This window comes from Pipistrellus kuhlii, unplaced genomic scaffold (assembly GCF_014108245.1).
Source record: "Pipistrellus kuhlii isolate mPipKuh1 unplaced genomic scaffold, mPipKuh1.p scaffold_m20_p_1, whole genome shotgun sequence".
Classification (NCBI taxonomy): Eukaryota; Metazoa; Chordata; class Mammalia; order Chiroptera; family Vespertilionidae; genus Pipistrellus; species Pipistrellus kuhlii.
Window position 1 is genome coordinate 63,220,715 of NW_023425404.1, and position 27,242 is coordinate 63,247,956.

Consider the following 27,242-nt stretch of genomic DNA (forward strand, 5'->3'; position numbering starts at 1 on the left):
GGAAAAAATGTTTTTAACTTGGAAATGATTAGCCATTTTCTCTGTGAAACTTGGGATAAAAATGACTTAGTAGCCAAAAATGATGTGGATACAGTAGGAAATTGTTGATTATATTGCAGAAATCTATTAATAAAAAATGATTTAGTGAATGGAATACAAATTACTTGCGCACCAAAACATTCTTGTCAGTGTTTTGAAACAGATGGCTGTGAGAAAGCCACGAGATTATCAGAATGATTAAAGAAAAGATAAAAAAAAAAAAACAAGAAGGAATGGGGAAACTTTGTTGATAGCAAGAGCCATTTAAAAAATATATATATTTTATTGATTTTTTTACAGAGAGGAAGGGAGAGAGATAGAGAGCTAGAAACATCGATGAGAGAAACATTGACCAGCTGCCTCTTCCATACCCCCTACCGGGGATGTGCCCACAACTAATGTATATGCCCTTGACCGGAATCGAACCTGGGACCTTTCAGTCCGCAGACTTACGCTCTACCACTGAGCCAAACCGGTTTCGGCAAGAGCCATTTCTAATTGGAAATGGTCTAGCCTGTGAAATCAATTTTATTAGAAATGATTATGATGGTGGTGGTAGTGATGATACCTTTGCAGTTTAAAGAGTATTTTCAAATGTACCAATTTTATGTATTCTCACCACAATCCCATGTGGTTGTCAATGTAAGAAACATTCAAACCTATAGAGAATTTTTTGTGAGTTTATTTGAGCCAAACTATCAACAAATGCCAGGAACAGGATCTCAACAGAGTGATCAAATGCTTGAGAATGGCAATTTTGCACCTTATTTTATACCTTGCAATCTAAAGAGAAGATGTAAGTGGGTTATATGAAATCCATTTCTGATAGATTAGGGAGGGGAAGGGAGAAAGCAAAGTGGGGAAGGAGGGACCTCTGGGATTGATTAAGTAAAATGACGAACATATTTTACATAGGTGGGTATAGAACAGTTAACAATCAATTAACATGATAACGATAACAATTAGAGGATTTATGGTCTCCACCCTGGTTGTGCCCTGAGAGGTCTGGAAAAAGGGGAATTACCCTGACATTCCAAAAGTAGGTTACATATTGTAGTACTTGTAAAAGACAATATGTTCAGTAAAGGTAAAGATAGCTTTTTGTCAGGAAAGATTTTAGCCATGACTATTTCTGCCATAAACTGTGTTTAGTTAAAAACTCTTAATTTTAGACCATCCTCTGTGGTCACTTTAGGTCTCTGAGTTTGCAAGGCCGCTTAGCAGGCCTTCCCTATACTAGTCAGGTTAGCACGTGGCCCTTTTTCATCCACAAGGTAATTATTTGTTTTTTGTTAATCCTCACCTGAGGGTATTTTTCCCATTGATTTTTAGAGAGAATGGAAGGGGGCGGGGGGGGGGGGGGGGGGGGGGGGGAGGAGAGAGACAGAAAGAGGAACTTCCCTGTGAGAGATACTCTGGTTGGTTGTCTCCTGCATCTGCCCTGACCAGGGGCTGGGATCTAGCCTGCAACTGAGGTATGTGCCCTTGATTGGAACGGAACACTGGACCCTGCAGTCAGCTGGCCGATGCTCTAACTATTGAGAAAAACCAACTAGGGCTCACAAGGTAATTATTAATAGACCCACTTTACAAATGAAGAACTATCTTAGATAGGATAAGTGATTTGACCAAATTCTTGCAGCTATTAAGTCTTAGAAATGAGACTTGAATTTAAGGTGTTTTGTTTTGTATTTTTATTGATTTCAGAAAGAGGGAAGGAGAGGGAGAGATAGAAACATCAATGATGAGAGAGAATCATTGATCTGATGCCTCCTACACACCCTCCACTGGGGATCAAGCCCACAAGCCAGATTTGTTCCCTTGACCGGAATTGAACCCGGGACCCTTCAGTCTGCAGACCAACACTCTATTCACTGAGCCAAACCTGCTAGGGCTTTGTTTTGTTTTTAATGCTGAAATACAGGGTATGGAGTAACCCAGAAGAGGGTCTTAGGATAGGGTGCTTTGATCAGCAAAGATTTTACAGCAGAGGTATTGTTTCAATAGAGTTTTGAATATTAAACTGGAGTTTGCCAAGTGGCTATGCAGGGAAGATCATTGTAATTCAAGAGAACAACATGTATAAAGGCATACCACACCATAAACCATTGTGCAGGGGATTACACATGGATTAGAATTTTTAAAAATATATATTTTACTCATTTTTTTACAGAGAGGAAGGGAGAGAGATAGTTAGAAACATCGGTGAAAGAGAAACATCAATCAGCTGCCTCCTGCACATCTCACATGCCCTTGACTGGAATGGTACCCGGGACCTTTCAGTCCGCAAGCTGACACTCTATCCACTGAGCCAAACCGGTTTCGGCCATGAATTAGATTTGTAGAGCATGAAAATAAGGTCAGATTGGTGATAGATGAGGCTAGACAGATAGGCAGTGGTTAGATAATAGAAGGCTTTATATTCTGAGCTAAAGAAACTGAACTTTTTACTGCAGGTGATGGAGAGTTGTGGAAGTTTGTTTAGTTTTTCTTAAATAAAAAAATGATTTGTACTTGCTACCTCAGTCTAGCAATAATATGGAGGGAAGGCAGGGAAAAATCTTTAATCCCTGAGAAATAAGAGTAGGTTAGGTAGCTTCTGGAGAAGCTTTTTCTGTATACCAGCGATTTTCAACTGTTGTGCTGCAAGAATTTTTTATTTTTATTTATATATACATATATAGGTATATTTTAATTGATTTTTACAGAGAAAAAAGGAGAGAGATAGAGAATCAGAAACATCAATGAGAGGGAAACATAGATTAGCTGCCTCTTGCACACCCTCCACTGGGGATGTGCCCACAACCAAGGTACATGCCTTTGACCGATGCTCTATCCACTGAGCCAAATGGGTCAGGGCACTGCAAGAACTTTTTAAACCTGCAATACCTAAAAATAAATAAATAAATAAGTAAATAAACCTGCAATACCTGACTATTTAGTCAGGGACACTGACCTCTTTTCCCTTAGATTGTCAACTAAAAAATATAAATAAATAAATAAATAAATAAATAAATAAATAAACAAACAAACAAACAAACAAACACAATAGCCAACACAACAATAGCCATTCAGTATGAATGAATCAAAATTATACCTATATTTTTGTCTGAATTGGCAAAAAAAATCTATCTTTTGGTGTGCCACAAAATTTTAGTAATTAGTTTGTGTGCCATAAGATGAAAAAGGTTGAAAATCACTGCTCTATATGAATTTCATGACCCTTTTAAATTATCTGTTAATGTAACAAAGCTGTTGACTGTGGTAACAGCAGCTCAGTTTGGAGCTGTTTATCTCAGTGAAGCATATGCCATGTGATGTTTTCTCCTGACATGGCATTTATCTTTTTATTTTTTTATTTTTTTAAATGTATCTTTATTGATTTCAGAGAGGAAGGGAAAGGAAAAGGAAGATAGAAACAGCAATGATGAGAATCACTTACTGGCTGCCTCCTGCACATCCCCCACTAGGGATCAAGCTCACAACCCAGGCATGTGCCCTTGAATAGAACCTGAGACCCTTCAGTTCGCAGGCTGATGCTCTGCCCACTAAGCCAAACCAGCTAGGGCCTGACATGGCATTTATCTTCATCAATAGCCAGCACTTCTACTAAAATTTCAACTTATAAGGAGACATTCAGAGTTTTAATTTTCTTACCTTGCAGAATGGGTTAATTAGAGAATGAAAGTAGGAAAGCTTCAAAACATGATCCAAAAAAATTAGCAAAGTAAGAACAGAGCAGAAATAATTCGGAGGTATCTTATGGTATCTGATCTGTGCCTACTATCAGGTGGGTAGGATAATAAATAATAACTTAAAGTTGAAATCATTGGTACTCTTCCACTCTTTCCAGTACTCTTATAAATGCCCTTCAGTATTCCAGTTGGGACGATAGAACTGACCCTCACCCACAGAAGAAAATTGGGAAATTATAAAGAGGGAGATAGGTAGAGGTACAGTGTGAAAGTCTTACTTGGCATGAATATACAAATTTGGATATAATAATTTAGAGAACAGAGCTCACATTGATGTCCTTTTATAGCAAATGATATTCTAAATTTTGTCTTCTCTTGATAACCTACGTGACTATTACCATGTACTTTAGGAAAATCTTACATCTTTTTTTTTTAAAAAAAAATATTGATTTCAGAGATGAAAAGAGAAGGAGAGAGAGAGAAAGAGAAACATCAGTGATGTGAGAAAATCATTGGTTGGCTGCCTCCTGCATGCCCCCTACTGAGGATCGAGCCCGCAACCCAGGCTTGTGCCCTTGGCTGGAATTGAACCTGAGACCCTTCTGTCCGCAGGCTGATGCTTTATTCACTGAGTCAACCTGGCTAGGGGAGAAAATCTTACCTCTTATCCATGAAAACTAAATATTTATTTCCTCTTTCCTCCCTAGAAAAATGTTCTGTTTGTGGAGCTGCCTGCAAACATCTGGCTATTTCTGATAATGTAAGTTTTTTCTTCTCCTCCCACCAACCATTTTATTCCATTCCTAGCCTGTAGGAAGTATACAAAGAGTATAGTTGAAAAGTGATTAAGTATTGAAAAAAAAGTTTTTTTAAATATATTTTATTGATTCTTTACAGAGACGAAGGGAGAGGGAGAGAGAGCCAGAAACATCAATGAGAGAGAAACATCAATTAGCCACCTCCTGCACACCTCCCATTGGGGATGCACCTGCAACCAAGATACATGCCCTTGACCGGAATTGAAACCAGGACCCCTGAGTTTGAAGGCTAATGCTTTATCCACCAAGCCAAACCGGTCAGGGCAGGCATTGAAATTTTTTTTAAAAAGGAAAAGAAACAAACAAAATTCGCTAGTAGCAATTGTAAAAAATAGGATAAGCAACATACAAAAGAATTGTTTGTGGCTATTTTTACAGAAGCACTGAGTAAAGATATTTAAGACATATAGCACAATGAAATAATATCTGGTGCGTTTAGAAGGGATGGTACATCCTTTGCCATATTTGCCAGTATTTTATTTCATTCCATGTGGATATATTCAATGTTTGTGTTACTCTCTTCATAGCTGAAACCTCAGGAGAAGATGTTCTTCAAAAACCCTGTGGAGAAAGCTTTGCAGCATTTTAGTCACATCTCTCAGGTATGAGAAACAAAAGTGAAAAACTGATTCTTCAGGCAAGTTCTAATTGCATCTTATGTCTTTATCAAAAGTTTTCTTTAGACTGCATTTGTGCACAGTGGACAGAAATGGGCTGTTTTGGTTGCTTTCTTCATTGATGATATACATCTCAATAGTTAACTTTTTTATTTATTTATTTATTTATTTATTTATTTATTTATTTATTTTTAAATCAATCTTTATTGTTCATATTATTACAAAGGTTCCTCATTTCTAACCCCCTCCACCAGGTTCCCACCCCACCCTCCGCCCCCTCCCCATCCCCCATTGTCCTCATCCATAGGTGCACAGTTTATGTTCAGTTTCTTCCTCCCTCCCTTTCCCCAATAGTAAATCCCTTTTCAGATAGTAAATCTGTTACTTAGCATTTTCTCATATCAATAATACCTCCACATGCCCAATGATACACTTCACACAAAAGATATTTCCAAATAGGTCAACCAGCCTCATCCAGGCCCCACCAAAGGCACTCACAGATCAACACCCCAGCGCTATACTAACTCAACACATCCAGATCTAAGCCTTCATCACTTGATTCAGCAGACCCTCAAGTTCCCGCAAAAGTTTCCAGCCATGTCTGAGAGGCAGCCGTGGGGCAGGGGCAGGCGAGAAGCGAGCTGTTCCAGGCCTGGCTGCTCCGGGCCTGGCCTCTGTTGCTCTGGTTCGTTCCACAACCAGCTGCTCCGGGTCTTATCACTGCTGCTCCCGACCTAGTTGCTCTGGACTTGGCTGTTGCTGCTCCAGGCCTGGCCGCACCCGACCCGGCTGCTCTGGGCCCGGTTGCTCCGGGCCCGGCCACTCTGGGCCTGGCCGCTCCCAGCCTGGCAGCCGCTGCTCGGGCCTGGCCGCTCCCAGCCTGGCAGCCGCTGCTCCGGGACTGGCCGCACCAGACTCAGCTGCTCCGGGCCTGGCCGCTCCCAGCCTGGTAGCCGCTGCTCTGGGCCTGGCCGCTCCCAGCCTGGCAGCCGCTGCTCCGGACCTGGCCGCACCAGACCCGGCTGCTCCGGGCCTGGCCGCTCCCAGCCTGGCAGCCGCTGCTCCGGACCTGGCCGCACCAGACCCGGCTGCTCCGGGCCTGGCCGCTCCCAGCCTGGCAGCTGCTGCTCCAGGCCTGGCCGCACCCGACCCGGCTGCTCTGGGCCCGGCTGCCCCGGGCCCGGCCGCTCCGAGCCTGGCCGCTCCTGGCCTGGATGCTCTGGGCTTGGCTACTGCTGTTCTGGGCCTGGCTGCTCCCAACCTGTCTGCTCTGGGCCCGGCTTCTCCGGGCCCGGCCACTCCGGGTCTGTGTTCCTGGACTGGCCACCCTGGGCTTGGCCGCCTCCGCCTCAGGCCTGGCTGCCACTGTCCCAAGTCTGGCTGCTCCAGTGCTGGCCGTTGATGCTCTGGTTCTGGCTGCTGCTGCTCTGGGGCCTGGCCACTGCAGCTCCGGGCCCAGCTGCCACTGCCTTGTGCCTGGCCACTCTAGGCCTGGTCGCCGCTGTTCCAACATTCTGTCCCTTTTTCTTTTTTTCTTTTTTTTAAAAAACGCATTTATGTTGCAATGTTGGCTGGTGAGTTGAGCTCTGACTTAGTCTTTGATTTTTCAAGATCTTCTTTGTATTCTTTCTTAAGTAATTTTACTATCTTTTGCTCTCACTTGATTTCTTCACATTGAGAACTTCTTTGGTTTCTTCCTCCTTGTCCTGGGAGCTCAGCAGGTTGGCCTGTGGCACCCTTTTATTCTCCGCGGGCTCCTGCGCTGCTTCAGCCTGTTGCTGGGGTCGGCGCCGCCCAGGAAGTAGCCCCTGGCCTTGGCTCCGTTGCCTGCACTCATCGGTCGAAGGCTCAGGGGCAAATCCTCCCCTCCCTTGGGGCCCCATCGCCCGACTCCTTGTCCAGTCTGGAGCTTTCTTTCTCCTTCCCGCTAGGGGAGTCCAGGGTCAGAGTCAACAGACTGTCCTCTGCACGCAGTGTGCGCAACTCCGGGGGCTCCGCCTTTCGCCACTCTCCCAGGACTCCACCTCACTGCCCCGTCTCCCTCTACTTGAGCCTGGGTCCCCAGGGATTGGCCCAGAGCCGGGGTTCAGAGCAGTCCGGACTGAGGCTCAGCGCCACCAGAGGCTTTGTTTCTTCACGTTAGGGTAATCCAGCATCAGAGTCAACATTCAGTCCTCTGCGCACAATGTGCGCACGACTCCAGGGGCCCTGCCTTTGGCTGCTACCCCGGGATTCCGCCTCACAGCCACGTCTCCCCCTGCCGGAGCCTGGGTCCCCAGGGTCTGGCCCATAACTGGGACTCAGTGTTGCCGGTTTGGGGATTCAATCCAGGCTGGGGGTTCTATTTCCTTCCTGCTAGGGAACGCCAGGCAGCACCCAGCCCTCTCCTCCTCTCCGGCTGCGACCTCTCCGCGCGCGCAGCATGTCTCCGTACCTTAGGCTTTTTTCAGCTCCTCTGATTTTCCTTCTGGTTTTCTCCCTCCTTCCTATTGTAGAATTTTCATTCAGTCGACTACCTGTAGCTCTGGGCGATGTCCACTCTACATTTTAGTTGTATTCCATTGAAATTGTTGTGTGCTGCTGCGGTTAGATGTCTACCCGAGCAGCCATCTTGGATCCTCTCCTCAATAGTTAACTTTTTACTGACCCAGAATCTGTGAAAGCTATAGGAGCCAAGATGTAGCTGACATCTTGCCTTGCCTTGTACTGTTTAGTTCTATTAAAGTAATGTTTTTTCAATAGGATATTTGAATATCTTTTTGTTTTGTTTTGTTTTGTTAATCCTCACCTGAGGATATTTTTCCATTGATTCCCCCCCCAAAAAAAAGAGAGGATGAGAGGACAGAGAGAAACACAGATGTGAGAGAGAAACATCAATTGGTTGCCTCCCTCCTGAACCCCAACCAGGGCTGGGGATCGAGCCTGCAACTGAGGTACCTGCCCGGGACTGTAATTGAACCTGGGAACCTTCAGTCTGCATGATCTCTATCCATTAAGCCAAATTGGCCAGGGCTATTAAGTAATTTTAAAGAATAAAGGTTTGCCTGGCCAGTGTGGCTCAGCGGTTGAGCATCTACCCATGCACCAAAAGGTCGTTAGTTTGATTCTGGTCAGGGCATCGTCCAGCTTGCCAGCTTGATCCCAGAGGGGTGTGTAGGAGGCAGCCAATGAATGATTCTCATCATTGATGTTCCTCTCTTTCCCCCTCTCTTTTCCTCTGAAGTTAATATATATATAATGTTTTTTGGTTTTGTTTTTTTTAAAGAATAGCCCTAGCTGGTTTGGCTCATGGATAGAGTGTCAGCCTGCAGACCAAAGGGTCCCAGGTTCGATTCTGGTCAAGGGCACTTACCTTTGTTGCAAGCTCCTCCCTGGTCCAGCCCTGGTCTGGGCTCATGCAGGATCAATTGAAGTGTTTCTCTCACATCGATATTTCTGTCTTTCCATCTCTCTTCTAAAAATCAATGGAAAAATATCCTCAGGTGAAGATTAAAAAAAAAAAAAATAGGGGGGAAGAATAAAGAAGATTCTAAGGAGCTTTATCACCTTTCTTTTCAGATAAACGAATCTTTTAAAACATGATTTGAATATATAGGCCTGACCCTGTAAATAATGGATTTATTTAGTGGTCTTTCAATGATTTATTTAGTGGTCTTTCAGTCTTTTGCTTGTAGACTGAAGTTCAAGAAAGGACTTTTTTTTTTTTTTTTTTTTTTTTTTTTTGGTATAGCAAAGGTGGAGATTTATTGAAGAACAAGTATAGATTCTCACATAGAGAGTGGAAAGAGTCCCCAAGAAAGAACTTCTTATTTCTCATTCTCACTTTTCAATAAAATTTTCTTAGTTATATATACATAATCTTCATTTAGTATTCATAACTGGGTGCCAGAATTTTAGAAAAATACTTTTTCTTTTTTTAATATATTTTATTGATTTTTTACAGAGAGGAAGGGAGAGGGATAGAGAGTCAGAAACATCAATCAGCTGCCTCCTGCACACCCCCCACAGGGGATGTGCCCACAACCAAGGTACATGCCCTTGATTGGAATCGAACTTGGGACCTTTCAGTCCGCAGGCTGATGCTCTATCCACTGAGCCAAACTGGTTAGAAAAAAATACTTTTCTTTTTCTGATGCATAGTATACCATTGACTTGGTCAGAAGCTATAGGAATGTAGAAGAATATATGCAAGAGAAGGCAGGATAACAATTTAAAAGAGTTTCCAAATATAAACTTTGGTTTTTAGCTTTCACTCTCAGTTCTCCACTGAGATTATTTCATAATCTCATGGGATTCCTATTTTAGCATGTTTCTTGAGATTTTTATCATTGTTCTTCTATTCTTCGAATTCTTAGGAAAGTATTCTTTTCCTAAACATGAAGAGGAGCCTTAGTCATTTTCTTTTTTCTTTTTCTTTTTAAAAAAATATATTTTATTGATTTTTTACAGAGAGGAAGAGAGAGGGATAGAGAGTTAGAAACATCGATTCAGCTGCCTCTTGCACACCCCCCACTGGAGATGTGCCCTCAACCAAGGTACATGCCCTTTCAGTCCGCAGGCCGACGCTCTATCCACTGAGCCAAACCGGTTTCGTCTGAACCTTAGTCATTTTCTAGCTGAAGATAGTAGATTTAATTTTTCTTTGGTTTCACTCCTCAATCCTAACTCTGGAGATAGAGAAAAGGAAATTGAGGCTTTGGCTGCATTCTGCTTTTAGCTACTTGGGTGAAACATCATATTTTGGATGGTATTTAACATTATCGGGAGTTAAAATCCAGCTGGAACTGAAGGAGAAATGTAAACAAGGTCACATGAGCAAGAGAAAGAGCAGACTTTGGTTAATAACTAAACCCAGGATTAGCTAATGATTAGCAGAGAAATTATATGTAGTCTGAATCCTAACCTACCTAATCATGGGACCAATTACACATGGTCAAATAATCAAGATAAAATAAATGGAAAGGGTTAGTTAATCATCACTTTAGTAAAGCGCCAGTTTGGTGAAGTCAGCAATGTCTGAAAAGTGTTTTTCTAGTCTGTGAAGTTGAATAATTGACCCAAGAAATGCCTAGATTGCCTTATTCAGGCCTTTGCTCACATTTTCCTTTCAGTCAAACCTTTACTGACTTTCATACCTCAAATAATAACCCAACTACTTCTTTTCCTGCTTTATTTTTCATCATAGTTCTTATTTCTAATACTATATAATATATTTGTTTATTGTTTGGATATGGCATTGAAATGTAAGCTCCATGAAGGCAGAGATTTGGTTGGTTTTGTTTATTGTTATATCTTAAAATAGTTCTTTTTTAAAAAAAATATATTTTATTGATTTTTTTTTTACAGAGAGTAAGGGAGAGAGATAGAGAGCTAGAAACATCAATGAGAGAGAAACATCGACCAGCTGCCTCCTGCACACCCCCTTCCGGAGATGGGCCCGCAACCAAGTTACATGCCCCAGACCAGAATCGAACCCGGGACCCTTCAGTCCGCAGACTGACGCTCTACCACTGAGCCAAACTGGTTTCAGCTTAAAATATTGTAGTTCTTAATATGTAGTGGACACTCAAAAAATTGTTGAATGAATGAATGTTGATATAAATATCCATTTTAATTATCCCCAATCTCTGTAATGACTTGACAAGGGCATTTTTCTATTGTACTACTCTATGGCCAATAGTTTTATCAAGTTGCTCATTTTGAATTCTTTACTCACCTATAGATAAAATTATCTAACTATATTTGGGAATTGGAGAGCCCCATATGGACCTGTTAGCGTTTTTTTATTCCAAGGTCATAGATTATATGCACTCTTATCCACAACTAGTCATCTTTCAAATCCCAGTTATTATTCCTTCATTGGTAAAGCCTTCTCTGACTTCTGTAGGCAGATTTCTATTCTGTCCTTTGTACTCCTAGCCCACCTTGTTCTTAATTCTGCAAAAATGTTTGAATTTATTTGTTCATTTGTTTATCTCACTGAACTGTAGCTTTTGAAAGGCAGGTATCATATTTGTATTGCCCAATGCCTAAGTATGTACCTGGAAACAATTAGGTACATAAAACACATTTATTAAGTGAATGAATGCACATGTATGGCTGGAAGAATGGGAAAGAGGGAAAATTCAAAGTAAGGTCAAAGAGAGAGGCTTGATAGTATAGGAACTTGTAGGCAATGGTAAGGAATTTAGATTTTTCCTGAAATGCAAAAGAAATAGCATAAAACTGAGAAATAATTTTCAAAGAGTATCTATCTGGCTGCTTTGTGGAGAATAGGTTATACCAAAGTTAAGAGTAGAAGCAGGAAGACCTCAACCCCCTGCAGTCTGGCTTCAGATTATCTCACTGAAGCTGCTCTTGCCTCAATTCCAATGGAATCTTTCTTTTTTCTCACTTTATTAAAAAAATTTTTTTTATTGATTTCAGAAAGAGGGAGAGGGAGAGAAAGATAGAAACATCAATGATGATAAAAAATCATTGATTGGCTGCCTCCTGCACACCCCACACTGGCAACTGAGCCCACAACCCAGGCATGTGCTCTGACCGGGAACTGAACCATTACACTCAACCACTGAACTACGCCAGCTAGGCCCAACAGCAGCTCTTATCATTTGTACTTCCCTTTTGTGGTCCCCATAAGTAGGGACTGCGGAACAGAGAATCTCTGTTGAATGAACGAGAGTTCTCTCTTTCTCTCTCTCTCACACATCAGACATACATCCATTTGCCACTTGATATCTTCATTAATTTAACCTGTCCCAAACTGAACTCATTATTCTTAACAATCCTCCACCATGCACACCGCCCACATATGCACAAGAAAACAGGCTACTCTTTCTGTTTTATCATGGTAAGTGATAACCACATCCACATAATGACCAAACCAAAAAAGTAGAGTCATTCTTGATTTCTTCTTTTAGCATATCCAGTTATAATTAAATCATGTTACTTCTGTCTGTCTACAATATTTGGATATCTACTTTATCTCCAACCTCTAGTCTAGTTCATCATAGTTTCCCATCTGCATTACTGCAGTAGTTTCCTAACAGATCTTTTGACCTCCAGTCTTTCATTTTCCTATCAGTTCTCTATATTGAAGCCAGAAAATTATTCTGAACAGAAGTATTATCCTGGCATTTTTACATTTAAACTCATTTAATACAGCCATTGCTTTGAGGATAAAATCCAACCCCTTAACATGACTCATAAAGTCAGACATGCTTTGGTCCCTGCTTATCTCTTCAGTCTCATCTCTTATCCTCCCCTCCCCACCCCAACTATAATACAGAGACTGGATCTATTTTAATTATTTACATAAATAATTTTCTCTGTTGCCTCCAGGCCTTTGTACATGCTGTTTCAACTGTCTGGAACATTTTTGTCCCCAAACATATACACTAATAAAAGCAAAACATGCAAATTGACTGTCCCTCCACTACACTCACCAGCCAATCAGAGTGAGTATGCAAATTAACCCAACAAAGATGGTGGTTAATTTGCATATGCAGGTATGGAACAAAGACAGTGTAGAAGGAAGCCAAGTGTGGCAGAAGGGAGCAAAGTAGCAGTGAAGGGAGGAAGCCAGGGAAGGGAGGGAGCTGAGGCAGCAGAGATGGGAGTGGAGCTGATGGAGCGAAGCCGAGGCAGCGGGTTTGCTCTGGCCACAGGAAGCCCTATTCTTGCAGGAATCTTCCTGCAACCGGCCTCTAGTACATAGATAAGTACACACAATAAAACACTGTATTTCTGTATTGTATTATAATTTCTGTTTGTTTGTGTGGATCATCTCAGAAAGACAGGGACAGTATCAATTGTACTTATCTTATATATCAGCTTTTGACATGGTGCCAGGAGCATAGAAGGAGTCAATAAATACTAGTATTTTTTAATAGAATAATCTTTCTATTGATATTTTCCCTTAAAGTATATGAAGTATGAGAAAGTGATAATACTGGGAAAACTATTGGAGAGAAAAATCTTAAGACTAAGTCTGTCTGCTAGCTTGTAACTAACTTCTTTCTTTGACCATTCATACTCCTTCACATGTAATACTCATTTCAGTTATATTCGTTTCAGTTCTTGTAAAGATCCAATGATACTGGTCATGTCAAGTCAATAGGTATTTATTTTGTTAAGAAAAAGTAAGCACAAATTTTGTATTATTTTTCCAATTTGTAAAACAACCCATGTTAGCAATTTGGAAAATACAAAACCTTTGGAGAGATAAGCACTGTTGCATTAAAAAAAAATCCAATGAAATGTGAAAACATTCTTTTTAAAAATATTTTTATTGATTTCAGAGAGGAAGGAAGAGGGAGGGAGAATCATTGATTGGCTGCCTCCTACACACTCCCTTACTGGGGATCGAGCCCAAAACCTGGGCAAGTGCCCGTGACTGAAATAGAACCCGGGCCCTTCAGTCCTCAGGCCAATGCTCTATCCACTGAGTCAGACCAGCCAGGGCTGTGAAAACGTTCTGAAAGCTGTAAAGTACTATATTTAAATAGTAATGTGGGAAGACTCATAATAGATTACGAAAGGTCACAAACCTACAGGAAAATAATGAAAGTCCATAAAAGTAAAAAGAAGTTTGTTTTGTTTGTTTTCAAAGGGAAGTATAAAATACCCTGTCTAGTTTTTTAATAACAGCTTTATTGACATATATTTACATACCAATTCACCCCTTTAAACTGCAATTCAGTAGTGCTTAGTATATTCATATAATTATGCAGTCATTACTACCTAATTTTAGAAGATTTTTATCACTCCATAAAGAAATCCTTCGCAAAACTCTGGGGGGTGAGGATATGTATGGAAGTGGGGTGGGGGGGACAATGGTAAAATATGTACACATATAATATCTCAATTTAAAAGAAAGAAAAAGAAAAAAAGAAGAAATCCTGCCCTGGCTGGTGTGGCTCAGTTGATTGAGCATTGTCCCATACACTGAAAGGTTGCTGGTTTGAATTTTGGTCAGGGCATATACTTAGGTTACTGGTTTGATCCCAGTAACCATAGGTGTTTCTCTCTCTCTCCCTCTCTTTTTCTCTTCCTCTCTCCTCTCTCCCTTATCCTCTTTCTACAATCAGCATACCTGTTAGCAGGCAGTTCCCAAATCCTCTTTACCCTTTCCAGCCTTAGGCTATCACTAATTACTTTCTGTCCCTATAAGTTTGCCTGTTCTAGACATTTCATAAATATGAAATCATATAAGGTATGGTCTTTTGTGATTGACTTCTTTCACTCAGTGTAATGTTTTCCAGGTTCATCCAGGTTGTAGCATGTAATAAGACTTCTTTCCTTTTATGACAAAATAATATTCCATTATATAGATAGACTAGAGGCCTGGTGCATGAATTCATGCACAGGTGGGGTCTGGCTGGCCAATCCCAATCAGAGTGGGAGGGCCGATCAGGGGTGGGTCCAGCCAACTGGAGGGGCTGCAGGAGGTTGGCCAGCCGGCCCTGCCCCCTGATAGACCTCCTGTGTCTCCAGTAAGTTAATAATTAGATTTAGGCTTACCTAGAATCATTTGATTGAGGGGGTGGGAGGCAAGAATACTTGATAGCATTGTGCATAAGGGGGGGGAGGGTCCCCCCCTATCCCAGCCTACATCCTCGATCCCTCACACATTTTGTGTAATGGTAGCCATTGATGAACTTTACATCTATCTATATAAAGAGAAAATATGCAAATTTACCATCACAAAGATGGCAGCATCAATGACGGCACCCACAGTAGAGGTGGGGTTTCCATAACATAAGATGGCTGCACCCACAGTGAAAGCTGAGTTCTTATAATGAGCCTTAAGGAGCAATCAGCAGGGACCTGAGGATGTGGCACTGGGCTGGGACAGGGAACCTGAGCCCTGGGGGACCTCAGGCCTGGACCTCTGCCCAGCGGAGCTTGATGGGGGACCTCAAGGTGTGCCCCTCTGCCCCGGTGCTAGGCCGGGGGACCTCAGGCTGCTCCCCCTGCCCCGGTAGGGGGACCTGAGGCCACATCCCCCCCACAGCACCGGGCCAGGGGACCTGAGGCTGTGACCTCCACCTGGCAGGGCTTGACAGGGGACCTCAGGCTTCGCCCCCAGCCCCAGTGCTGGCCCAGGGGACCTGAGGCTGCAGTCCCCGCCGGTGGGGCTTGATGGGGGTGGGGCCAGTTGGGTTGGATCTTATCCAATGAGGTGAGGCTGGCTGGGTCTGGGTCTCGCATGATTTCAAGGTGCACGTGGGTGGGCGGGGACTTGACTCTGGGTACCATGGCCGGCCCCAGACTCTGACAGGAGGAAGCTTTTCATATACATTTTACTAATTTTCTTTCATCTCTGATACTTCTATTATAGAGAAAGGACAAATAGCAATATTAAAGTATTTCCTCTAATTAATCCCCTTTTAATGTGCACGAATTTTGTGCACTGGGCCACTAGTAGGTCCATAATGCACTAGGAGCAGCAAAATGCTTATATATGTATATATATATTTTTTTAAAATATATATATATATATTTTATTGATATTTTTACGGAGAGGAAAGGAGAGGGATAAAGAGTTAGAAACAGCCAAAACTGCCAAGATCAGTTTGGCTCAGTGGATAGAGTGTTAGCCTGCGGACTGAAAGGTCCCAGGTTCGATTCTGGTCAAGGGCATGTGCCTTTGTTGTGGGCACATCCCCAGTGGGGGGTGTGCAAGAGGCAGCTGATCGATGATTCTCTCTCATCAATGTTTCTAACTCTCTATCCCTCTCTCTTCCTCTCTGTAAAAAATCAATAAAATATATGTTAAAAAAAAAAAAAAAAAAAGACACAGCCGAAACCAATAATTATTGGATAGACCATCAATCTGCAGACTGTAGGGTCCCAGGTTCCAATTCCAGTCAAGGACACGTACATTGGTTGCGGACACATCCCAGTAGGGGGTGTGCAAGAGGCAGCTGGTTGATGTTTCTCTCATCGATGTTTCTAGCTCTCTATCCCTCTTCCTTCCTCTCTGTAAAAAATCAATAATATATATATATTTTTAAAAAGAGTTAGAAACATTGATGAGAGAGAAACATTGATTAGCTGCCTCCTGCACACCCCCACCTGGGGATGTGCTGACAACCAAGATAGATGCCCTTGACCAGAATCAAACCTGGGTCCCTTTGTCCTCAGGCTGATGCTCTATCTACTAGGCAAACTGATTAGGGCAATCCCCAAGTTAAACACACACACACACACACACACACACACACACACACACAAATTTTGCTTATAAGTAAGCAAAATTTGTCGTTTAGAAAATAAAGAAGCCAACCTCCTTATGGGGCTAACGAATTTGAGTGAGGCATAATAATAAATTTGCTGATGATTAAAAATTTTAAAATACTGAGATTCATTACTGAGCTAGGTTTAGAATCTTCTTCGGTGGATATATTTTTTTTAAAATCCTCACTAGAGGATATGCTTTTATTGATTTTAGAGAGAGAAGATATGAAAGAGCAACATCGATGTGAGAGAGAAACATTGACCCATTGCCTCCCATAGGAGCCCCAAATGGGGATCAAACCTGTAAACTTTGGTGTGTGGGACAACACTCCAACCAGCTGAGCCATTTGGTGGGGGCTGGTGGACATATTTGAAACAGACTAAACATCTGTACTCTAGTATCAGACAAAACCACTTGTTCCTCTCCTCTAACACTTTTTTTTTAAACTAATTTTTTATTGATTTCAGAGAGGAAGGGAAAGGGAGAAAGAGTCAGAAACATCCATGATGAGAATCATTGATTGGCTACCTCATGTGCATCCCACACTGGGGATCGAGCCCACAACCCAGGCATGTGCCCTTGACTGGAATTGAGCCTGCGACCCTTCAGTCCCCAGGTCGACACTCTCTCTATCCACTGAGCCAAACCTGCTAGGGCTCCTCTAACACTTCTTGCTGGTAGTTGTTTTTTTGGATTTGTCTTTCTTTTTCTTGGAATGGTCAGATCTGATTTTTGGGTTTGAGTTTTTTGGGGGATAAGTAGGCCTCCTTAGACCTAGGCAAAAGGCCTTCCAGGACTCCATTCTGGCTCCTTGGAGTTCCACAGGGGTCTGTTCTCAGTGTACGTAGAAACTCAAAGGGAGAACTGATCCAAGGCAGGATTAGGATTTTCTTGGCCCTAGCCTGATACTTTCTCTAACCAAAAACTTACCTCAAGAGGAGGTTAGGAGTTTGGCTGAGTGGATGGAGGTTGAGCCTACAGACTGAAGGGTCCCGGGTACAATTACCGTATTTTTCGGACCATAAGACGCACTTTCCCCCCCCCCCCCAGAAGTGGGGGGGAAAGTCCCTGCGTCTTATGGTCCAAATATAGCCTACACATATACTTTAAAAAAAAAGTTTTTTTACTTGCCCGGCTCTGTGTGGTCTCTGTGTGCTTGCCCGGCTCTAAAATGGTTCTAAATGCTGCTGTTTACTTTACAGGGTTGATTACATGTGTTTATGACTGTGATGTTGGGTTTTAATGCACATAAAATATTTTAGGACACTATTTGTTTCAGAATCTTTTTTTCTTCATTTCCCTTCTCTAAAAACTGGTGCGTCTTATGTTCCAGAGCGTCTTATGGTCCGAAAAATACGGTAAATGACAAAACTCTTCAGGGCAACCAATTAATGTCTCTCTCACATCGATGTTTCTGTCTTTCCCCCTCCCTTCCACTCTCTAAAAATCAGTGGAAAAATAACCTCAGTTGAAGTTTAACAAAAAAATAAATTAAATTAAATGGCCAAGCTATTTAAAAAAAAGAGTATATTAGGAGTTTGGGATACTACTTTTTAACTATGTATTACATCTATCTGTAAAATCTAGTGTTCCCCAACACCCCACTACCACCACCACCATTTTAGTTAACTCCCAGAATTCTGAGTAAATTTTCTTTCACTACTGCACTGTTCAAATTTTCTAAAATGAACATCTTTTACTTCTATGAAATTAACTTTAAAAAATAGACTACAGTTAATTCTTATCTACTATCTAGAACTATTGATAATTTAACTTTGCTTTGAGTAAAAAGGAAAGAGGTAAAAGCAACTTATAAATTAGATAAGAACAAAGGTTTATGACAAGATACTAAGATCAAAGGCCCTAGCCAGTTTGGCTCAGTGGATAGAGTATTTACCTGCAGACTGAAGGGTCCCAGGTTCGATTCTAGTCAAGGGCACCTATCTTGGTTGCAGGCTTCTTCCTGGCCAGCCCCTGGTCAAGGTGCATGCAGGAGGCAACCAATCAATATGTTTCTCTCACATTGATATTTCTCTCTATCTTTCCCTCTCTCTTCCACTCTCTGAAAATCAATGGAAAAGTATTCTCAGGTGAAGATTTAAAAATAAAAGATACTATAATCTAGGGAAGAACCTTAGATAACAGGTTTAGTCTTGAGTAGGCATGAATGAGTTGACTCATAAATACTGCTGTATATTCAAATGTAGTTTGACAAAGCAAAAACCCTTTCTAAATACAAACTTTTGCTTTGACCAATAACCCCATGATATGCACATTAGTCTATCAAACGGTGTTGAAAGATAAAATTATTTGTCCATGCCTAGAAATAAAATTCAGGAATAAGCAATCCCCTTTGGTGTCTCTTTGTTTTTTTCTATAGCAGCATAAGCAACCTGCATATGATTCTGCATGAGTTTCTTCAGGGAAAGTAAATTGGTTACTAGTGCTCTGGAATGTGGAAGCTGAGGCCAAATTAATAAGTCCAAACTAATCAAAACCAATTCTAACATTTTGTTTGTTTGTTTCACTCTTTTTGCTCAAGATGAAAGATTATATTTTTAAAGGGCCCTCCTGCTATCTCAGAATATTCTTTTTAAGATGTTAGGAGACCATAGTCCTGGAAATGAAAAGTTTTGGTGTTTATTTTAATTTTTTCTAATGCTGAACCCTCTAGTTCTGGGGAGTCATGAACTAGGTCAGATGCTCAGAAGAAAATGATCAATAATAGAGTATGAATTGAGGCCTGGCTAACATAGCTCAGTGGTTGACCATTGACCTATGAACTAGGTCACAGCTCGATTCCGAGACAGGCTATATGCCCAGGTTGTGGGCTCGATCCCCAGTGTGGGGAGTGTAGGAAGTGGCCAATCAATGATTCTCTCTCATAATTGATGTTTCTATCTCTCTCTCCCTCTGCTTTCCTCTCTGACATCAATTTTTAAAAAAAATTTTTTTTTTAAATAAAGTATGAGTTGATGTATTTCCCTTTGTTGCCAGCAGTAAGGAGAGGGAGTTATGGGGGTATTTGTCATAGGCCTCGTTTTCCTTCATAGGTGTGGCGTTTCCAGAAAAAACAAACAGATCTCCTCATCGCCTTTTATAAGCATAGAATTACAAAGTTAGAAGCAGCCATGCAGGAGGCACAACAAACAGTGACCAGACAGAACAAGTAAGTGACAAATCAAATCACCAGAGAGCTTTTTTCTTGCAGAGAAGCTATAGCCCTTAATCCCTATGGTTGCAAAGCCTAAAAATTGTCCCATATGTGTTTATGTTTATCTTAGGCAAATCAGATACAGAATATTTAGTTCCCTAAACCTCCATTTTATTTTCATTTTTCTTCCCTCGAGGGGGTCCTCTTCACTTTATAGCTTTCTTTTCCTACTCCCCCTGATCAAAAACTGCTTCTTCAGAGAAATCCGATATAACTTTTTCATAGTGATAAAGACAAGAAATAGCATTTGAATGTTACCTCTAGGGCAGTGTTTCCCAACCTTCTCTCATGATGAGAATCACGTGGTGGAGTTGTTAAAACACAGATTCCTGAATCCCAACTAAGAAGTGCTAAACTAGAATTTTTGGGAACATATAGGTAAAATTGCATACCTAACTTAGTGCTCTAAGACAGATTTTATATACAGAGCACTAAGTTAGGTATGCAATTTTACCTATATGTTCCCAAAAATTCTAGTTTAGCACTTCTTAGTTGGGATTCAGGAATCTGTGTTTTAACAACTCCACCACGTGATTCTCATCATGAGAGAAGGTTGGGAAACACTGCTCTAGGGGAATGTATTTTGGAAATCTTAAGCTAAAAGATAGAATCCTTGATGGAAATTTTCAGATATCAGCAGGCCAGCGGTTTATGCGGAGAGGAAATGGAATTCTGTGTAAACTCCTCTGAAGTTATACTAAGTGACTGTTTATTTTGTCCATCTGATTCTTCTCATCATCAAAGCCATGCCATTGTCTCCCCGAATTACTAAATCTCTGAGAGGAATACCGGGTATGGTGGCAGGCATCTCTCTATAAGCATAACTAGATAATAATCAAAGTCTCCATAAGCATTAACTAGATAATAATTATCCCACTGACCTACTAGAGCTGATTGCTTTCATCTTTTGCCTAGGGAGCTGTCAGTTTTAAGGAAAGAGAATGAAGAACTAAAGAAATTTCTAGCCATCCTAAAGGTAAATGAAATTGATTTTCCTTACTATGATTTTCTCTCCTACTTTTCCCATCTATCTAGCAGGCTAACTAGATTAGTGTTTCATAACTTTTTCATTTACACCTGATAATATGTGTACAAGCACACTGTAGTAGACAGATGAGGCCACAGAAGACTTTGGAGGGCTTTAAAGGTCAGTATTTAGCACACTGATAGCCCATCCTTGAACATCAGTGAGTTACAATATATCATTTGGGAAGCTCTCTTATACAATAGAAGAGACTAGAGGCCTGATGCACGAAATTTGTGCACTTGGGGGGTACCCTCAGCTTGGCCTGTACCCTCTCGCAGTCCGGGACCCCTATCTATTGTACTTACTGCCCACCTGCTCACTGCTCCCTACTGCTTGGCTCGCTATTCCTAGCGCTGCTGTGGAGGTGGGAGAGGCTCCCGCCACCACTGCTGCACTCCTAGCCATGAGCCTGGCTTCTGGCTGAGCGGCCCTCCCCCTGTGGGAGCACAATAACCACCAAGGGGCATTTCCTGCATTGAGCGTCTGTTCCCTGGTGGTCAGTGCGCATCATAGCGACTGGTCATTTGGCCATTCGGTCAATTTGCATATTAAGGTTTTATTATATAGGATATCTATTGTGACTTAAAATCTCTCTTCAAGAATCCCAAGACACTTCAGGACCTTTCTAATATCTCAAACTGTATTTCCTAGACAATTGTTTCTTCCTAAGAATGTACTCTGTATGTATATAATGTTCCTCTTGATCCTGCTCCTGTAACTCCTGTGTGGGCTCTGAGGTGAAGGAAATGGTTGATGAACTTATCTTTCACTTCTCCAAGAGTTACTCACTATAGCACATTGTAGTCCTATCATTTTTCTTTTTCTCCCCTACTTCCCCATGTATATTATTCTACAGGACTCTCACTGTCTTTTTATGAAGAGGAATTAGAATTTCATTCCTGCAAAGCTAAAATTTTCCTAAGGAAACATTGCTGCTATTTTTTCTGCTATTGGAAGTCTTAACAACCACAGCTATCAGACATTGCAGCTTACATATCTAATAAGTAAGATCCACAGATTAAGACCCTTGAGCTGCAGTTTCCTTCACTCTCATTTTTTTTCAATTACAGGAATCGCCAAGTTGGTACCAAGGAAGCAGGTCAGTTTTATCAGGCCCCATTCTATCCTCTTTGAAAATTCCTTTTCTTTCTTGACTCTTGGTTGTAACTCCTGTGTGGGCTCTGAGGTGAAGGAAATGGTTGATGAACTTATCTTTCACCTCTCCAAGAGTTACTCACTGAAAAGTACTGAAGTAAAATCTTGAAAGTAATGTTTCCCCTTAACCATCATCTTACAAAATCCTACTCATCCTTCAGAATTCAACTTCCATGTCATTTCTTCTGTCAAGACTTCATTAGCTACAGTAGGTGTTCTATTATTCATTTATGGAGTAAATAATCATTAAGTGACCACTATTTATTAAGTGCTGGGTATACATCACCCATCATTCTAATTGGTAATTGTTAAATATTTTTAATGTTAGCCCTGTGTTGGTGGATTAAAAAATACATGACTCCTGTATTCACAAAAGTTAGCCTAGTATTCTTTTATATTTCTGTACCACTGACATGCCCATTATAACACTTAAACCTTGCTTTATTACTATTACTAGAGGCCTGGTGCATGAAATTCATGCAATGGGGGCGGGGGGGGGTGTCCCTCAGCCCAGCCTGCACCTTTTCCAATCTGGGACCCCTTGAGGGCAGTCGGATATCCTTCTCACCATCCAGGACTGCTGGCTCACAACCACTTGCCTGCCTGACTGCTCCTAACTGCTTCTGCCTGCCAGCATGATCACCCCCTAACCACTCCCCTGCCAGCCTGATCAATGCCTAATTGCTCTCCTGATGGCCCAATTGCCTTTAACTGCCCTCCCCTACTGGCCTGGTTGCCCCCAACTGCCTCCCCTGAAGGCCTGGTAGCCCCCAACTGCCCTCCCCTGCAGGCCTGGTCCCTCCCAACTGCCCTCCCCTGCTGACCTGGTCTTCTTTAACTGCCCTCCTCTGCTCGCCTGGTCACCCCCAACTGCCCTCCCCTGTTGGCCATCTTGTGGTAGCCATCTTGTGTCCTCAGGGGGGCAGCCATCTTTGACCAAATGGGGTGGCCATCTTGTATGTTGGAGTGATGGTCAATTTGTGTATTTCTCTTTTATTAGATAGGGTTATTTTTGTGTCTCCCACTAACCTGTTAGCCTCTCAGAGAAAGGAATCATATTCTAGTATCTTTGTAATCTCAGTATCTATCAATAGGACATATAAGCCCTAAATAAATGCTTGTTGGATAGATGGATGAGAGGATGGAGTGAGTGAGGGGGAATGGTGGATATATGAATGAATGGACAGTTGGTTAGATATATGTAAAGTTGGAAGTACTTGGTAAGGCACTGAGGAAAGAAAGAAGGAAAGGAGGACTTCAAAACTTACCATATTGTGGGCAAGAAAGGGAAGAAGTTTTCACTTAGGGAGTTGGACAGCCAAGGGGGTCTTATATGGAAATTTGCACTCCATATTTTGGGATGATACCTGTTAATACATGATAATAAGCAATTTATTCTCAGAGAGGAAGCTATTACTTCTAAAAATAATGATTTGATTTATCCTCTAATGTGAAATTTCTACTTAGAGTTATTAGAGCTGCCTCCTGTTTTTTCCTGCAGGCCAACCACACCTCGACCAGTGGGCATTACTTCCCCAACACAGTCAGGTAGAGAACATTTTTTTTTGCCCCAAAATCTGTGTGAGTTGAATAGATATCTTTTTCCCATTTGGAAGATGGTTTCCACTCAAAGACTATAATGTGATTTCCTTAACCTTAGGTATGAAATGAGATCATACAGCCAGATACCCACTTGCAACCGATTGGCTAGGCAAGAGCATACTATTGATGGAAACTTTTCATTCTGCACTTTATTCCTTTTTAGTTACTCCAAGACCCAGTTATCAGCATAGCAGTCAAGTGGTCAGGTGAGTAGGAAGCCTACATAGCAACATTAAACTGTTAGCAAAAGTTGGAAGATGAAAGCAATACCTAGATGTGGCTGAGATAGACCAAGGAGACTTTAGGTCTCTGCAGAAGTTTAATGCCAGGTTTGTTTGTTTGTTTTGTTTTGTCTCACCTTATACAGCCGGTCCTCCTCTGTGGAGTCTCTCCCTTATAGAGTGGCTGGCTTTAGTAGCAGCGTGGGACAAGTAAGTAAAAGTTACCTTCTTTTTCTAGATTGAGATTTTATTTTTATTTTTATTGATTTTTAGAGAGAAAAGGAGAAGGCAAGAGAGAGAGAGAAAGAAACATAAATGATGAGAGAAAATTGATCGGCCAAAACCGGTTTGGCTCAGGGGATAGAGCGTCGGTCTGTGGACTGAAGGGTTCTGGGTTTGATTCCGGTCAGGGGCATGTGCCTTGGTTGTGGGCACATCCCCTGTGGGGGGTGTGCAGGAGGCAGCTGATCAATGTTTCTCTTTCATCGATGTTTCTAGCTAGCTATCCCTCTCCCTTCCTCTCTGTAAAAAAATCAATAATATATATATATATATGTGTGTGTGTGTGTATGTATATATATATATATATATATATATATATATTTTTTTTTTTTTTTTTTTTTTTTTTTTTTAAGAAAATTGTTGATTGGCTGCTCCTGTACAAGCCCACAACCTCGGCATTGAATTGTGACCTGGTTCATAGGTCAGTGCTCAATCATTGAAACACACCAATCATTGAAACAAACCAATGAGATTTCTAATACTAAATGAAAGCAAAGATTTAAGGCAAGAATATTAAACTTACGTGATTTTGGCATAAGTTATCTGAGAACATCCTAGACTTTTCTTTTAGCAGCACAAATCTGAAGTTGGAAGCTACTGCAGAGAACAAATAGGGATGAAATAGTGGAAATGTTCAAGCACTAAATTAACAGTGTCAGTCATACACATTTTGGAAGTAGTATAGTGTGGACTAGATACCCACTGTGAAAGAACAAAATGTGCTTCAATGTGTAGATACAGAGAAATAGTAAGTAATATGAAAGCAGAAAATTAAAGTACGTTTATTAACGGATGTTTATTATTTGTCCATCAGGGAGCCAGAAGCATTCAGGGAAGGAGCACTCCCAGAGACTCTTATACTGGTGAGGGGGAGGAAAAAAAACCTCTCAGAAAACAAAATATTCTGTGCATACACCCGCAGATTTCTGGTTTTCTGTGTATAATATAATGCCGTTTTGTTTGTTCTAGTGATTCCAGATATCCACACATATAGTATTACTTTTCAAATAATTACATTTCTGTTCTCAAACTGATAAGAGGGAAATAAAAGGTTTGAGTGATAGAAAGTCATTGAAAACCCCATCTAGTCAAGTGGATAACTTAAATAAAATAATTGACATGGATTTTTTAAATTGCCACAAGATGGCAGTAGAAGTTAGGCTTAAAAGGAGAGTTAACTAGATGCTGATTTTCTTAGCCTGCAGGATATCTGGCTTCTTCACTGTGTATTGAAGCTAAATATTGTCCAGTGAAGAAATATTTTTGTTCCACCCACTTAATTTTCTTTTCTTTTCCCCCTTAAAATTACTATTTTCAAGGGCATTAGAGAATACTTATCAGAAATTTCCCTTTCCAAAAAGGCAATTTGAAATTTGCAAATCTCTTTAGGATAACAGTTTTTTAATTTCACCAAAGTCTCTCCTCAATTGTTTCATACTTTTCCCTTTGAAAATTGTAGATGTCCTAGCAAATTTATTATTTTTTAATATATTTTTTTATTGACTTCAGAGAGAGGAAGGAAGAGGAAGAGAATCATTGATCGGCTGCCTCCTGCACATTCCCTACAGGGTGTTGAGCCTGCAACACAGGCATATGCCCTGACCAGGAATCAAATAATGACTTCTCGGTTCATAAATTGAAACTCAACCACTAAGCAACCACACCCAATTTATTTATGGTAATTTTATAGTAATATTCCCTCTTTAATTCCTGATTTTAGTTATTTTTTCTTAGTATGGCTAAATACTAAATATTAATGTTTTGTTGATCACTTCAAAGAACCAAAGATTAGATCAGAAATTAATGAACTAGGGAATAGAAAATAGAGAAAATCAACAAAACCTAAAGTTTTGTTTTTAAAAAAATATATTTTATTGATTTTTCACAAAGAGGAAGGGAGAGGGATAGAGAGCTAGAAACATCGATAAGAGATATACATTGACCAGCCGCCTCCTGCACACCCCTCACTGGGGATGTGCCTGCAACCAATGTACATGCCCTTAACCAGAATTGAACCTGGGACCTTTCAGTGCACAGACCTACGCTGTATCCACTGAGCCAAACCAGTTTTGGCAAAAGTTTTTTTGACATATATGATGAAAATCTTTGACCCTTAGTTTCTTTGCCCTAGCCCCTAGCATACTTGAGTCTCTTCTCCAGTCTGGATTATCTCACAGGCTCATTTTTATACTTTCTAGAAACCCCTTCACCAGCTTCCACTCACAGTCTGTCATACAGGTAAGTAACACTGCTTCCTTTCACTTGGGATCTGCTCACTGGGACACTTAATTTTTTTAGATTTAAAATATATTTTAATTGATTTCAGAGAGGAAGGGAGAGAGAGAAACATCAGTAATGAGAGAGAATCACTGATTGGCTGCCTCCTGCACACTCCACTCAGGGGATTGAGCCTGAACATGGCATGCACCCTGATCAGGAATTGAACTGCAATTCTTGGTTCATAGGTCAATGCTCAACCACTGAGCCATGCTGGCTGGGCTCAATTACTTATTTTATTCTCACTTGCAAGCAGGGTTCCTGGCCTAAATGTATAGGTTCTTTCTTTACAGATGCTTTTTACCTTTACCTTTCCTTTTTCTCTGCTGATGCTTGTGTTTCCCCTCCATAGAACTTCATCTGCCTCATCTGGACTAGGGATCTTTTCCTTTGGACCATCCCTGAATAGTGGGGATTCAGGCCACATACAAGTACTCACCCCCAACAATTCAGGTAAGTTAAATAACATTCCTAAAGGATTGTAGCTTCAATCATTGGCACATATAAAATAAAATGAAAATTTTCAAGTTAAAAAGAAGTTGGGGATCTTCCCACAAAAGAGCACTGTCTCCAGTTTAACTTTTTTTTTTTTCATAGTTATCTTTGTTTTGTTTTGTTTTTAAATTTAATAAATCTTTATTGTTCAGATTATTAGAATTGTTTCTCCTTTTCCCCCCTGTAGCTCCCCTCCACCTGGTTTCCACCCCGCTATCCTCATCCATAGGTGTATAATTTTTGTCCAGTCTCTTCCCGCACCCTCCCTTTCCCCCTGAGAATTATCAATCCTCTCCCATTCTATGCCCCTGATTCTATTATATTCACCAGTTTATTCTGTTCCTCAAATTTTTAATTCACTTGACTTTTAGATTCACTTGTTGATAGATATGTTTTGTTGATCATAATTTTTATCTTTACTTTTTCTTCTTTTTCCTCTTTTTAAAGAATACCTTTCAGCATTTCATATATTACTGGCTTGGTGGTAATGAACTCCTTTAGCTTTTTCTTATCTTTGCAGCTCTTTATCTGCCCTGCAATTCTGAATGATAACTTTGC

At 41.0% G+C, this 27,242-nt stretch overlaps 1 protein-coding gene across 1 annotated transcript in view; it reads left to right on the plus strand.

Annotated features, from left to right (window-relative positions):
- Positions 1 to 27,242, plus strand: part of RNF212B (ring finger protein 212B) — a 34,269-nt gene that overhangs the window by 129 nt on the left and 6,898 nt on the right. Inside the window, exons 2-12 of the mRNA XM_036449072.2 lie at positions 4,442 to 4,494; positions 5,080 to 5,154; positions 19,465 to 19,580; positions 20,541 to 20,601; positions 21,723 to 21,751; positions 23,309 to 23,355; positions 23,573 to 23,615; positions 23,777 to 23,840; positions 24,727 to 24,775; positions 26,111 to 26,150; positions 26,542 to 26,642. Coding sequence (XP_036304965.1) covers positions 4,442 to 4,494; positions 5,080 to 5,154; positions 19,465 to 19,580; positions 20,541 to 20,601; positions 21,723 to 21,751; positions 23,309 to 23,355; positions 23,573 to 23,615; positions 23,777 to 23,840; positions 24,727 to 24,775; positions 26,111 to 26,150; positions 26,542 to 26,642 — 678 coding nt within the window. The remainder of the gene's footprint in view (positions 1 to 4,441; positions 4,495 to 5,079; positions 5,155 to 19,464; positions 19,581 to 20,540; positions 20,602 to 21,722; positions 21,752 to 23,308; positions 23,356 to 23,572; positions 23,616 to 23,776; positions 23,841 to 24,726; positions 24,776 to 26,110; positions 26,151 to 26,541; positions 26,643 to 27,242) is intronic.